The sequence below is a fragment of the Erpetoichthys calabaricus genome, chromosome 16, assembly GCF_900747795.2.
Source record: "Erpetoichthys calabaricus chromosome 16, fErpCal1.3, whole genome shotgun sequence".
Taxonomy (NCBI): Eukaryota; Metazoa; Chordata; class Cladistia; order Polypteriformes; family Polypteridae; genus Erpetoichthys; species Erpetoichthys calabaricus.
Genome location: NC_041409.2, coordinates 30,979,736 through 30,995,604, shown reverse-complemented (window position 1 = coordinate 30,995,604; position 15,869 = coordinate 30,979,736). Strand labels below are relative to the sequence as shown.

The window sequence follows — 15,869 nt, the reverse complement described above, 5'->3', positions numbered from 1 at the left end:
TTAACATGGACTGAAAGACCCATTTACAGTTTGTTAAAGGGACAGGCATACAGTTTTCTGACCGTTTAGAAATGGTTCAACTGTATAAGCAAAATTAAAGAATGAATGAAACAAGATAGATAAGTTTTAAACAGAACTCTTCTTAAACAAGAACTTTTCTTTTCTATATTAATTTTTTCTCTATTTTTGTGTGAATTGTTTTACCTTGAATTTTTACTATATGTCACACTACTGCCACAATCCCATGAAGCAAACTAAAGCTGCAGAACTTTGGGTAAGCGCAGCTACAAATAGTAATACATTTTATTTATTTATATAGCACCTTTCCCATGCTCAAGGCGCTTAATTAAAATATATGTATTTTTTGTGCCATCATTTATTTCCTCTTATAAAATGTGTAGACGTAGGAAAGTAACGATTATTAACATACAGTGCCTATAAAACATATTCACCGATTGGAGGTTTTCACATTTTATTGTTACACAACATTGAATCCTATTGGACAGAACGTGGCCTTTCTGATACTGATCAGCAGGAAGACTATTTATGTCAAAGTGAAGAGAGATCTCTTCGCCCTCTTTAGTATGACACACCTACGTCATCAGTGGTGCAGCCAGTTTGTTTTAGAAGTTACATTAAGATCATGTGTCTGTGGTCAGGGGGTTTCAGTTGATTGTAGTCCAGAAGCCCTTATCTTGAAGGTCCAACTTGTGGTGAGTCAGCATAGTGGCCTGACCTACACAGTGAAGACAAAAGAACACACCAAACAACTCAGTGAGACGTTGATTGAAAAGCATATGCCAGGAGATGGAGATAAGGAAATATCCAAGTCACTGAATATCTCTTGGAGTCCAGTTCAATCATTAAGAAATGGAAAGAGTGCGGCACAGCGGTAAATCTGGAGACCGCAAGCTGCCCTGACCAACTGATTAAGACTAGTGAGAAGGCCACCAAGAGATCTCTGATAACTCTGAAGGAGCTACAAACTACAGTGGATGAGGCTGGACAGACTGGGCAGAAAACAACTATTGCCCAAGTGCTTCACCAGTCACAGCTTTATGGGACAGTGGCAAAGAGAAAGCCACTTTTAAAAAATGCAGGGAGAGTTTTCCAGAAGGCACGAGAAACTCAAGTCATTTGGAAAAAGGTTCTATGGTGCGATAAAACCAAAATTGGGGTCAATGGCACATTCTCAAAAACATGCCATCCTCATTGTGAAGCGTGGTGGTGGCAGCATAATGCTGTAGGGAGGCTTCTTTGCAGCAGGTCCTGAAAAGACTTGTGAGGGTAGAATGAATAGAGCAAAACACAGGGAAATCCAGCAGGAAAACCCGACGCGGTCTCAGACAACTGCACTGTGGGAGAAGACTTGTTTTCCAGCAAGACAACTCCAAACCTGCACAGGAATGGCTTAAAAACAACAATAACATTCTGGAGTGGACAAGTCAAGCGTCCAGATCTCAACCCAACTGAACATTTATGGCTTGACTTGAAAAAGGCTAAAAGTCTGTTCTCTTCCAATCCCTGCACAACCTGACAGAGCTTCAACCGTTTTGCAAAGAAAAATGGCGGAAAATGGCCAAAGTCCAAAGCTGACAGAGACCTGTGCACACAGACTCCAAGCTGTCATGGCTTCCAAAGGTGTATCTACTAAATACTGACATGAAGGCAGCAAATGTTTATGGCATCAGTTATTTTATGTTTTATACTTGGAATTCATTTGCAGAAATCTATTTTCACTTTGACCTTTTCTGTTGACCTGTGTCACATAAAATCAAATTAAAAACGGTAGTGTCAAGATCTGCAAAGCTGACAGAGACCACTGCATACAGACTGATGACTGTCATGGCTGCCAAAGGTGCAATTAATAAATTTGCCTTAAAGGGGGTGAATGCTTATGGGATCAGTTATTTTGTGTTTTACGTGTTTGCACTTTTAATTATGATGAAATTATTTCCACTGCGACTCAATGTTGCATAACAATAAAATCTGAAAACTTCCAGTATTGACCCTGTAACTTAATTTTACTACCTCACATCTCCAGAGTCATGGGTTCAAACCCATTCCCAACATCTCAGAAATATTGAAGTCTGTTTAACCGATACAAAATGAATCCATATGCCTGGATGTGGGCACAAACATGAGTCTGCCCAGTAATGGATTGGCACCCTGTTTTCATCCCTGACCAGTACCAGATGCAACTAATTAATGTCTAATGTTTGATAATGGAGGGAGAGATGTGTTTTTACCATTCTGAATTCTGATCTTCCGCACCGAGTTTCTGAAGTTGCACATATGTTTGAAGTAAGAGACACTAATTCAATTTAAACACTAATAGTAACAATGACAAAAATAACTGGAGCCTTTAGACTGAGGACTGTATTATTATTATCATGTTCCTCACGGACATTCTGGTTGCATAAAGTAAAGCCTTATAATCCTAAAGGATTCTGGTTGAGATTTGTTTCAATACATTTTAAATAAATAATTTTACACATGTGAAAGATACATATATGTATTTGCACACAGAAAGGAACAGTTTGTAGCAAGTACAGTCAGTGTATTACTGTGGACATTTTTATTTCAATATTTGAAACTCTGAGCCATTGCAATTATTGGTAGTTCGTTATCTAATGGGTTCGCATTAGGAAGCGTTTTATACAGCTGTTACTGTTCTGGAGCTCAAAACTAAGTTTACATCATTTCTTCTTATATACTATAGACTCCGAGTACAACTTTCACATATGAAAGCACTCATACTTGATTACGTGAACAGTGATACACAGATCTATAAATTTCCACTCAATTGATCCTTGGGGAAGCATTAAAAATCAAGTGATTACAAATCATACTAAATATATATTATATATATATATAACCAGATGCTAATAAATATATAACTAGCTGAGGTATTACACAGAGATGTCATTTAATTGTGTACAAAAACAAGGAAAATGTCAGAAGTCTGTTACTTACAGTGCATACCAAGATAACAGATCTTGCAGTTGAAAGCATTGTCTTTATGAACAATGGGGATGATTTCTGACTGCACGTAGTTTTCAAGAGGAATGTTTTTCATCCTACCAAGAGGAGCTCTTTTATTATATCCCAAAATACAGCATCAAAACTGACTGCCTAACTATTCATTGCATTGTTAGGCTGACTACAGTTGGCATTTAATTGCAAATTTGTACTGCTTCACAATGCCTCGTGTTTCATGCAGCAAACAATTCTGGTCAAACTGACTCTCTCAGGCTATGGTGTCACTCATGTTTTGGGAAGTGTACCTTGCAAAGGTTGAAAAATGTAATGAAGTTCAGTAACTGTATATAGAAACTACTTCATTTGATGGTATAGTTGGCTTTTGAATTTAATTTTTGAAAATGTTTTTCGACTACTGTGTACTACACTACGGAATTACACAGAGTATTATGGGTCACAAATTACATATGAATGACTTGTTGTGAGGCTGAATGTATACATATGAGCTTTTGTACTAGCTCTAAGTAAGCGACATAGACTTCAGCTTTCATTTTTGCAGTGTGCCATGCAATGCACACATCACCACTATAAACCATTTGGTATGGGATTTATAAAAGCTGTGTTAATGTTGGTGATGCGCCATCTTTTGGAATGACAGAGACACACAGACAGACCCTTATCTTTATATTAAGGGGGATAATGTAATTTTCAATCTGTATGCTAATCATGATTATTCATTCTCCACCCAAAAATCCTACAATCGTCCAAGTTTAGATTAATTTGTACAAAACAGTAATTAATTTGTACAACTAAAAGAACTGTTTTGTAGTTGTGATGTATCAGAAAAGATTATTAACATCCTGTCAAGTTTTGGGAGTTACAATGGTATTACTATCATAATAATTATTATCATGGTTTTATTTCCTTTCCACTGAAATGCATCTGGTGGAGGACTGCATGCATTACTGGGAATGTTAAACTGCAGTTTTCCAAAATGACTTACTGAAATTCAGGTTCAAGAATCAAACACTCCCAAACATGCACATGCTCACAAGTCGGTTATATAGAACAATATTTTACCTAATGACACCCCAACTTTCATAAGGGATAACAATTCTTCAGATGTCATGGTACAATCTTTGTAATAGTACAACAAAAAGTACAGGATTCAGCACCAAAGTGAAATTAAACAAAATTTTATAAATGTCTCAAGTACAGCCAATAAAGATGACAAACTGGAAATAATATACACTTAAACTGCTGTTCATCAAACAGACAGCCTGTGTGTGTGTGTGTGAGGTTATAAAATTACAGTGTTGCACAATTTAAAGAAACTTACAAAAACAGAAATCAAAGACAACAAGTTTAGAATACCCTGTACTTCCACATAATATTATCAACCACCAAGACACCCTCTTAGACTGTAGTGAAATTTTCTCAGTTTGCTAGGAAGATAACAACTTGTAGAGTAATAATGTTTAAAAATATAGATGCTTTGTGTTTCATAGTAATGAATGTTTCACTGCCTGGATGTATTATTGAAGTCAAACCCCAGGAATTCAAAGTATTAAAATAAAAAAAAGCTGGTGAAACAAACATACATTACAATTCTAATCACATTTTATCATCATTGTGAATTATAAACGTTCAAACAATATTGAGTTATGATATAGCTTACTAAAAATAAACCTGCATTTAATAGACAGTGCAGTAAACCTATAGGTTTAATAGAATAAAAGTAGTGAAGAGTTTTCCTCATAATAGTGGTCAAAGGCCGCACTATGGCAATCGGAGGATCAACCTTACAATAGATGTGTAATAAGGCTTTGTGGGAAAACAACATTTTTTTTAAAACTTTCTTTTATATAAATCCATCTACGCACATATTCAATGAAAATTCTACAGGATTATTCCTGTTCTGCAATTATTTCTTCTGCTCATTGTTATCAACGTCTAGAAGGGCAGAGCGAATTCCCAGTTTCTTTAGTTCATCAACAAGGTCGCCATTCTGATGCATTTGAAGTAAGATATCACAGCCGCCAAAAAACTCGCCATTGAAATACACTTGTGGAATGGTTGGCCAGTTTGAAAAATTCTTGACACCTTTAACAAAATTGGAAGAAAAGAAAAGAAAATTAAGCATCAATGAATACATTTCAATGATTTCCTAGAAGTATAACTTATCACAGTGTAATATGGATATAACTTTTGTGATTTATTTAAACACTTTTTGTACCCCAAAAATGGGAAGGCCCCAAGATATTTAAACATTAATAATTTAGTAAGAAGCATAATCTATTGAAAAAAAAAAAGTTAAAACAATCGAGCTTGTTTAATGTGGAGCTAAAGGCAAAAACAAATTGCTGGGTCTTTAATACAGGGGAGTAAGTAGAAAGCTGAGACCGACTTCAGTGTTATCAATTTAGGTAAGCTAGTCTAACATGTAAAACTGAAAGAATGATTATGTTTGAATAAACAAGTACAAAAAGTAACAGAAAAGAACTTCTCATGTACAAAATTCAATCTTTAAATGATTGCTAATTAGTTTTTCTTTTCTTGTAAAGCACTTGGAGCGACACTGCTTATATTAAGATGTCCTACTGTACATAAACAAATGCTATTGTTTTACCCAGGCTTTTACAGTATGAAGACACAGTCACACACTTCTTTTCTTTACTTTGCACAAAGTGTTCTTCTGTTGAAGTTTCAGCCTGCAAAGACTATCACATGAAATGATTTTTCCAGCAACTTCAGTCGCAGACTTCATTTACATAATCTCGGGGTGTCAAGAGCAGTTGTGTAGTCCGACATCTCCAGTCTGTGACTCACACCCAACAAAATCAAACTGGTGAGCTGCTCCTATGTTTGTGAGGTCTGCAAACCCAGAGTTCCATCCTCCTTGCTGCCGAATTATATTTACTGTACTTCTTGATGAGCACTCATTGGTTGTCAGGTCTCGTGTACACAGAGCCCACCCCTACGACTAAAGACAAAATCAAACCGGTTTTATTTTGGTGGAGTGAGTCGCTGCACATTTCAGACTAGATGACTGACCACCACAGGAGTGCTCTGCCAACTGTCTTCAGCTCACTAAGATTATGTCCATGAAAGCTAGGACTGAAAATCGCTAGAAAGTCTAATGTGACAAACCTTTAGCATTTCAATTATATTTAGATCTGGGCTTTAAATTTGTGACTATAAACCTCTTTATTTTGTGACATTCTATCAAGAATATATTTGCACATTATGGATCATAGTCCTTGTACAAGATTTATTTTCAGTTTGGCTGTGGTAGTTGACCTCATAATGAGCTCAGGTAATCCTGACACCTTGTAGAATTTCTGATTGTCTCCTAGTCTACACTAATCTACACTAACATAGATACATTTCAAAACACATCTTTTTAATACGCTTAGTTTGGCCTTCTAACCATACTAAAACATCATTTTCAACCACTGAAAGTGATCTCTAAAGTTTATAAATTTGAAAAATGCTGCCATGTAGCTGCATTGATTACAATCATGGAAGTTCTCAAAAAGCTGATATGCAAGTGTTGTGTGATTAGACATGAACTTCAGTTTTGAGATGCTAACAACCGTTGTGATCCAAGGTTTACTGTTGGAAGAGTCCTTACTTCTCGGCATCAGCTGACCTGTAGTACTTTGTTTATTCTGGCAGGACTCATATTCTATATTTTCCATGGCATTGGCTACCTTTTACTGATTTGTAACCTTTAAAAGCAGTTTGTTTGGACAAAGAAATACAATTTATTGTTTTCTTCAGGTGCTCTGTTTTCCTCATGGTTTCAGCAAATCAATTCTCTCTGTAAAATAAAATGTTCTTGCTCAACAAACTGTGTATACCCAATAGCAAATACTGTTTTAGTGTTTTTTGCATTTCAGTGTGAATAACAAACATTTTTAGAAAACAGTCTGAAAACAACAATGTGGACAGAAAACTTACAATGCAAATGGTGTTTCCAGATTTGTGTGTGTTATTATGGAGCTACCCAGGCCTTTATGTAAAAAGTAGCTTCAAACCTTACTGTTGTCATCACTTTGTGCTATAATTAAGATGGACTTTTTACTGTATATTTATTGACAGTTTTGCTTTTTGCCAATTTGACATGACAGTCTGCTTTTAGTGAATTCCTTATGATTCAATATCTTCTCCATTTGTACATAATCCATTACATTACGAGTGATGAAGTTGTTTTGTTACCCATCCTGGTCAAATGAGTTCTAACAAATTTAATCTGAAGGCTTCTGAGAAAAAAATATACAAAGTCTCGGACTCTCTAGTTACTTTAGCTTTTATTTCACATTTTGCTGTCACATTTACAAAGTAGCTCTAGTCCGTTTATTGGAACCTCTGCTCTGGATAAGCAATGTTTGGAAAATGAATGGTTGAATGGTCCCTTTTGAATGTTCAGTTTAGTGTCGCTGGATCTAGTCAATAAATTAATTTTTTATGTAGCACACTTCAAAGAGAACCTAACATAGGAAGCCAGTTTCATTGCTTTAATTTTTTTTTTTTAAAACATCTTCCTTATAATTTTACAAGGAAACCAACAAATAAGCAGCATTCCAGTGATACAAGACAATTCAAAATTAAAGTATATGATAGCAGATTACAGTGGAAAAGACAGAGACATCTTAATCCTTTTACACTGTAGGATAATCTGACATGATCCATTCTTTTGCTATGGCTAGAATACAGGTCCTGACTTTAAAGCCAGAGCCAGACACTCTTAATGCCAGTTAAACAGTCTCAGTTTGCCCAACGGTGCCCCTCTGCAGAATACAGACTCTGCACATTCTCTGATAAGATGACTGATCACAGACCAATGAACATATCGGGTACCTGCACACAAATAATCAACCTAAAAAGCGGGGCTTATGTGTGCACCCAAGAAGCTAATAGCAAAACCTCTATTCCTTTTTATAAAAACCCTCGTAAGACCCTAACTCCTTACTTCCTCCATCAAGCTCACTGCTTGACCTGGCCATAACATCTGTTGTACAACAGAGACTCAAGTGCTTATGGGGTGGCCATAACGAAGGTACAGCAATCCCTTCTACTCAAAAAGGAAAACCAGCGCTGGACTGGTTAAAAAAAAAAAAAAAAAAAAAAAAAAAAATGTAATATCGTCCATAACAAGAGTTGGACCAGGGATGCCATCTGTCCAAAACCTTGCTAAGATAGCAAGTTCTCAAGCAATGGAAAAGTATATACAAAAGGGCACATTTGCCTTGGTAATAATGACAGAAGCTAACTGATCGCCAGCTGACCCAGCAGGTTTAACTGTGCTACCAACCCAGGTCACTGTGTGTGTGTGTGTGTGTGTGTGTGTGAAAACCTCAAAGAGAAACTTCAGTACCATTGACAACCAGAAAGTATGACAAAGGTGAAGGAAAAGACCCGTTCCTGAACACAGAAAGATAGCAGAGCTGAAGATTCTTCTACATGTCTGGAGAAGGCCAAATAGGAAAGGAACAAAGTGTTGCTTATCTCAAACCATGCATACAACTACGCTGATCCCAAGAGCTATTAACTGTAATTTAGTAGAGAGGGCAAAGCCAACTATTTCACTATGGCATTGGCGTCACTGTAACTGAAAGGTAATAACCTTGTGAAGGAGAAGTTCTGGCTTTGAGGAGTTTCTCATCCTAAACGTAGCATCTCTCACACGCAGGCAGTGTCACACACACAGAGGAATCAGATTCCGTTACCTCCGACTGCTCTATTTGTAATTAGACTTAATCTATTTACTGTTGAAAGCACACAAAATATAAGAAACACAGCATTTCATCACTGCCAACCTGAAACATCAGGCTGTTTTTTAGCACTCTAAGCTATTAAAAAAGTTTCAGTTTAAAGGCTATAGGAATGTTGTTGTGGCTTACAAACACTGAGTAACATTAAAATAAGACTGAACTTACAAAATCTAAAAAGAAGCTAGATATTTATCAAAGGTCTAGAAGAAGAAAAAAAAAAAAAGTCCAATCAAATCAGTATATGTGAAATTGTAAATTTGAAACACAGGATATTAAAAGGTACATTCAGTCTGAGTTGGTACAACGACTCTGACTGCAGTAACCCAGTAGTTACTACTGACTCCGACTCCACAGCTGTAGGTGTCCCCACCATTTAGTATTGTGAATTTGAGCACATAATTAAATCCAATACAGATTTTAGTCTCATCACTTATGTACAAAAACATTTCTTGTTAAAACATTACTTTTTTGATTAGCTTGTTTAAAATGTTGCTAATATGCCAAAAGCCAAGTATAACCGAGATAAAAATGTATAAAAATTAATCAAGTACAGTACTAATATTTTCATTATGGTTCCACATTAAATTGGAGATCCTCTTCATTTTAGGAAATGTGTAAAACACAGAAATAAAAACTGACAAACTAAAAAAAAAATGCTAAACAACAGTTTCAAAAATAAATTAAACACTACCATCAACTTCATAGGAACAAATTGCAGAAAGAAGAGAATAAATGGACTTTCAAAAATACCACATGCTCAGATGTAACAGCATCAGCTAAACATGCCCACAACTGTTATCTGTTGTGGCAGACTTTCACGTTCTTGGAAATGCTCTTCCCAGCTTGGCAAACACTACATATGAAGAGAAGGAAACGCTAATTCTACTCATTAGAATGCACTAAACTCTGCTCTAAGGACACCTGAAGGATTTAAACACACTGCCCTACATAAACTGTTCATTGCTGGGCTGACCTGGTGGTGCAGTGGTACTACTTCACAGCTCCAAGGTCTTGATTTGGAGTCTCACACGGCTGACTCTCTGTGTGGAATTTGCATGGTCACCTTATTTTTGTATGTACAGTATGTATGTTTGTTTGTATGTATGGATGGATGGGATTTTCTCTAGTCACTTTGCCAGCTGTTTCTTCCACATCCAAAAAGACAGGCTTGTCAGGATAACTGGGAATTCTTTACTGACTAGGAATATGTGCAAGTGGGACCTCCAAAGAACTAGCTCCCTGGACAGTTGTGTTTCCTGTTTTGTGCCAAAAGCTGCTGGGACAACTGGATGTATCTGTTTTAAGGACATTATGCATTTTTAAATAGTAGCATAAATCAAGTTTTAAATTGTCATAAACTTTAGTAATTAGTGTTTGTTTTAATCTTGCATAGTAAAATGCTTCAGCCAAATGTATATTATTTTACATATGACAAAGTGAATGTCTGACGCTATTAAAATTTACATTTTAGCTGAAGCAACAACAGAATAAATTTACTAAAATAATTACAACAGCCACCACTGACGTTTTTTGGTACACGAGTTTCTTCCTCAGTCAACAAAGAATGTGTACACAAGTGTTTCCTGGGAGGTACTTGTGTCTGATCCATTGCTGGGAAGATAAGAGTGCAGCTCCCTAGAGGTTTGTAGTTTAAATACAATAGTACAGTACAAAAATATGAGAAGGATAAATAACAATGATGAAGGAAGGGTAATCTTAATTTTTGCTCAAATATCGTGTATATTTAAGATACGCACAGTGGAAAATGCAGGATTTGACTTCAACAACATTTTTTAAAAATGACAAAGCTACCATTTCATAAAAGAAACAGAGGGCTCCATAGTGCCTCTGTAGTGCTGGATACTATACTCTCCAAACAATAATATACTATTTGATGCTGTGTCTTGTTAATTTAATATTTGCTTTAGGAAGAGCTTTTAAAAGGCCACTGGGAAAGCAATGCAGTATAAATTATGACACGCACATGCATATGGATCAACAAACGCAAAATCCAGTCTCACAAAATTCTAAAACACTTAACACTTCCTTCTAAAAATCTCAGTAAGAAATGAGGAGGTGCCATTAACAGCGTGCAGTGGCTCAAGTTCAGGGCCTAACACGTCTATTGACGTTGGAACAATAAACTTAACCCGTCAGGGCTAACTCTGCAAAACGTCACATACTATGGAAGATGTTAAATGTCAAAGTCACTACATTAAAATATAGAGCTATACGCATTTTGAATTCTGTTACTGGTAGGGATGCTACTAAACTCGGAATTGAGTATGCGAAAGGCGCTATATAAATAGAACCAAGTATTATTACTATTGTTATTATTTGATGTACTGTTAAATTCAATGATTTTTCTTTGCACTAATCTTAAATGTGTGTACGTATGATATAATTAATTACCAGTTGTTTTGTCTTTGCTCGTTTTCATGTGGAACAACGCCTAATAATTTGTAGCTTCCTTCTACAAACAAATTCCCCACTGGGAGAATAAAAGAATACTTAACTCAACTTAAATATCATGTATTGATTACTGCTTTATGAACATAACACTAACTTTCGGGATGCAAGCTAGTTTTCACTCGTTGTTTTATCACTTTTGAAGTTAGATAAGTAGTGTACTTTAGCTTCTGAATTAAACCAAGAAATATTTACACTAAATTATTGATTGCATTCCTATTTTCCGAATAACCCTGGTTTAATTTAAAGTACGCATTTCTGTAACGTGTCTTATGACTTCAACCCTGGCGATCAGTATACAAGAACTGCGCTGTGCAAAGCACTATAAAGTAGAATATAACGGACAATAACTTTAAAACACCCGATGTTCACAGTCGGCACGATACTCACCTTGTCTTAAATCCTGGTCCTCCAGAACATTAAACGATGTGTATTTATCAACGCCGTGCATTCGGAGGATCTGCACTACGGCGTTACTAAAACCGCACATCGGCTGGGCTGGGGTCCCCTTCATAAACACCACCACCTTGTCCTTCTTGACAAGCTCGGATAAGTCGGAGCTTTTCGGTGTCTCACTAAGAAATCGGGTCACAACTGCAGACGCTTGACCATCAAGCAAACACCGCTGCCTGCACAGAATGCTCCCCGGACGCATTACACGAGTTGAGAATCGTATCAAGCTGTTCATTTTCAAAACTTTAAACAAGCACAATATACAGCAGAGACGTTACTGTAAAGTTTCGCTTGTCAGAGGCTCTAACTTAAATTTGAACTCTATAGGACAGCGTACAACCTATTCCACACAGATGAAGCACGCCATTGGTGCTCCGTGATTAAGTGACCACCTTTCTTATGTTGATTGGCTGTTAGCATGTCAATCAAATAACAAACCGACGCGTTCAAGTCAAAAGTTTTGGATGACCAAAAAAGCTGTACTTTCCTACTGAGCTGTAACTTTTAAAGCATCTTAGTTAAAGTGAATATGACAGTACAAGGTATAAGATAAAACATTTAAAGGATAACAACCAAATCACAGATAAATTATTCCAATTACGTTATTTCCGTTTCCGGTAATATTTTAAAATCGCTGTTTAGGTTGCGGTGTGCTGTTGTTGCTGTAGGCAATTAGGCATGGCAGCTGCTGCTGCAGTATTTGAAAGATAGGGTGTACTGGCCGGCTTCGGCTTCGGCTTCGGCTTCATTTATGTTGGATGGAAGGCGGTTTGAAGAATTGATGACAGAAAGTGTAATCGAATGGTATGACTTGTTCAGAGAATGGTGAACGGCAAGTTTCTGGAAAAGCTATAAATACACCTCGAATTGATTTGGGAGTGGTGTCTCGTCCAGTCGTAAAGTAGGTGGCCTTTACATTTTAAAAAAAGGAACGAAGAATACAATATTTTGCTCGATCTGAAGCAAATGCAGCTAGATCTTGAAGAGATTGGACACTTTTGGTGCATTTTAAAGCTAGACAGCAATGTGAGATAGCTCTTCGGTTAAAACCTACTGCATGACAGGCTACCGGAGAAATTTTTGTAATGCGGAGTAATGACGAGAGTGCCTCTAGATGTTATCCATTAACCAAGTTTAAAATAATATAGTGAGTCAAATACAGTATTTGTGAACGGTAAACGTTTAAAAGGATTTTGTGATGAAGTGAGAGCACGTACCATCCACCCATCCATCCCAATCGCGGGGCCGCAGGTGCCTATTGCACACACGTTTAGACAGGCGTAAAGGAGTTATCGGATAAGCTTAATTTGAATTACATGAGTTCTACTTAGATAGATACTTTATTAATCCCAATGGGAAATTCACAATACTTGTGTGTGCCATTCCCACTGTGATGTCTGGTCATGTAGCAGTAGTGTGTAAGGTGTAAAGAGGCGTAGCTCATGTGCTAGAGTTCATAAATACAAACGCGGTGAAGAAGGCTTTAGGACAAAATGTGCGTTTGTAGCGGGATGTAGAGGATGCCCTGTAGAAAAGAAAGCTGTAAATGCACAACATGTTCGGGTACAAATTTGGGCATTTTGATGTCAGGCTGTTCAGAAAGTGCAAAAAACTGTAGCGATGGGGCAGATTAACATTGTTAATATCGAAAAGGTGGAATAAAGAATTGTACATATCCAGAACTGGTGCAGTATATAAAAATGTAGGGCTTATGAGTTGTAAAGAACCCATCTTGTTGATAGATGGACGCCCTTGTAATGGGCACAATATATCCTACATAGTGTTCTATGATATAATTGTCATTACAATGTATTTAAGAGCTTGCTACATTTTTGAAAGTTATTTAAAAGAAATTGTTTCAATGTGAAGTACATTTCCTGCATCTTTGCTCCACAGTCAAGCTCAGTAGGTATAGGATGTGCACCTTATGCCAACTAACATTAAATACCAGATAAAGAAGATGCTCTGCTTTTCAGTTAGATAAGGTAAGTGTTACAGTATAGTAATCGGTAGTCTGTGCTTGATTGTATGTATAAATTCTCCATTTGTCTTTAACTGTAAGTTTTCACAATTGCCTGCAGGCCTGTGTCATTTGCCCCAGGTTGCAATCATGCCTGGGGTGTGTCAGGGCAGGCGCATAGAGATGAGAGGAAGCTAAGGCAAGGCTGCATTAGTCATTGCAGGCCATGTGCGATGTTCCTCTAACAGCATCTCTCCTGTTTCCACGGCGATGGCAGATTGCTCACTGTTCTGTCATCTATCAGCAAACAGGTAGAGCAAAATCCAGTGCAGCTAAGATATTCTTTGGAGGTCTGAAGTTCATTTCTCCAAACACTTAAAGCTGCTACACATACACCCTTTTAATAATCACGGTTAACTATGTAAAAGCTGCTCACATTCAATATTTAAGTAGTTGTGATGCTGTAAATGAATTCTGGGTAGATAGTGTAAATTGCTAACTATATATTGTGTTGTTTTCTTTAAAATTTTCACTTGCTTTAGAGTTATAAATTAGCATGAAAAAATATAAAAGTCTGCAGTTTCCTTGAGAGGGGTTATATCATGAACTTTCTCTTCTTTGTTTTCAGGGCAGCTGATGGGCTCTTGTAAGGAGATATTTTATTGAATGCTACATCAACTTGTTATTCACCTGCCATTGTCTTACTGAAACAAATTCTTGAGGCTATGGATTTGATTTACTTTGTCTACACCAGTGTCCGCATACAGAGTGAATGAGTACAGTTACATTTTTGGAGAAACACAATTGAATGCATGTTTTACATACTCTTAAAGATATTTTGATTTAAAGATTTATACTTAATGTTTGTAAACTGTAAAATGTTGATAACCTGTGCATAAATTACTTTTCAAAACACTTTAAAATTTACTTTTCTTTAATTTTGCCATCCAAAAAAGCAGTTTTTATTTAGAACTTGTGAAATGTAGAGTTTCAAAATATTAAATGGGAAACATATTATCCTAATTGCTGTGTGTGCCTCTTGAAACATTAATTTGCATTCATTTGTGGAATTTCTTTCCTTTTTAGTTTTTTGAGATGATTAGTTATGTTGTGACAAAGTAATGTTTATAAAGTCCTGTATAGTAGAGTTGCATTATTTTTGGCTGTAGCAATCCTTGATATAGAAAGAAAAGCTTGCTTAGTAAAGAGAAATGGCAATCTATCATTAATTTTGAAGTGAAAGTCAGTCAATCTGCAAAACTGAATGAACTTTGAAAGTTTAAATGCATTGATTAAAAAACATCAAGTGCTATGATGAAACTGGCTCCCCTGTGGATTGTTACAAGAGAGGTAGGTCAAGAGCTCCCCCTGCTACATACGATAAGTTTATTAGAGTGTCCAGACTTAGAAATCAACAATTTACTGCACCTAAGATTAAATCCCAAATAAATTAGTCGCAGAGTTTTAAGCAACAATCATATTTCAACCTGGTGGACATCAGTCAATGCTATGCTTTGGTCTCATAATTCAAGATTTCAGACTTTTGGTTGTGTAAGAGTTATTAGGCACAAAAGAGAGTAATGGGGCACTGCAGCAAGTGACTTGGTCTTCTCCATGCACCTGAGCTAAACCCAGTGGAAATTTATATAAACATTGTATGTATTTAACAATTGGCAAGAAAATTCACTGAAAAAAATAACGTTGCTTAAATAGTTACTAGGCCTGGGTAACAAATATAGATTTTTCCGATAATTAGTTATTTTTCGTTTAAACAATTCAATATCGATTCTTAGTCTCAAGATCAATCTTGTAAATCTCTGTCCTGTTTAATTACTGTATGTAGGTTTTTGCTTGTCTTTGTTTTTGGCATCCAATCCAGTAGGTGTTACTGACACACCTGTTAAGGTGTTTTGTGTCCTCTTTAACCGAAATCTGCATCTTTGACACTTGAATCAGATGTGTGGACTTACTGTGAATTCAAATGGTGTGTCAGTAAAGAACAATGGGATAAAAGCAAAGCCATATGTAAGATGTGCAACTCGAGGCATTAATTATTGTTGTAAAGCAAAAAATTAGAGAAATCATTTATCCCAAAGTCACCCATACACGTAATCTCAGTCACCATCCAAACAAGTAGAGCCTAAACAACCTACACTGGAGACAGCTAGTAGCTCCAAGCTTCCGTTTAATTTGCCTTGTGCCCAAAAAACAACAATCTCCAGCAGTTT

The 15,869-nt window shown here is 36.5% G+C and overlaps 1 protein-coding gene, 1 long non-coding RNA gene and 1 other non-coding gene across 3 annotated transcripts; 2 read left to right on the top strand and 1 right to left on the bottom strand.

Moving 5' to 3' along the window:
• Positions 1-4,162: 4,162 nt before the first annotated feature.
• Positions 4,163-12,036, bottom strand: glrx5 (glutaredoxin 5 homolog (S. cerevisiae)). The gene is made up of 2 exons (XM_028821607.2): positions 11,619-12,036; positions 4,163-5,085 (listed from the first exon to the last, which is right to left on the bottom strand). Exons 1-2 carry the CDS (start codon positions 11,914-11,916, stop codon positions 4,907-4,909), a joined length of 477 nt encoding a protein of 158 aa, XP_028677440.2. The 5' UTR covers positions 11,917-12,036; the 3' UTR covers positions 4,163-4,906.
• Positions 12,037-12,131: 95 nt separating this feature from the next.
• LOC114666668 (uncharacterized) lies at positions 12,132-14,866 on the top strand. Its single transcript, XR_007933682.1, has 2 exons — positions 12,132-13,666; positions 14,270-14,866. It is a non-coding gene; the product is annotated as an uncharacterized LOC114666668 (long non-coding RNA).
• Positions 13,762-14,033, top strand: LOC114667194 (small Cajal body-specific RNA 13). Its single transcript, XR_003718710.1, has one exon. It is a non-coding gene; the product is annotated as a small Cajal body-specific RNA 13 (non-coding RNA).
• Positions 14,867-15,869: the final 1,003 nt, after the last annotated feature.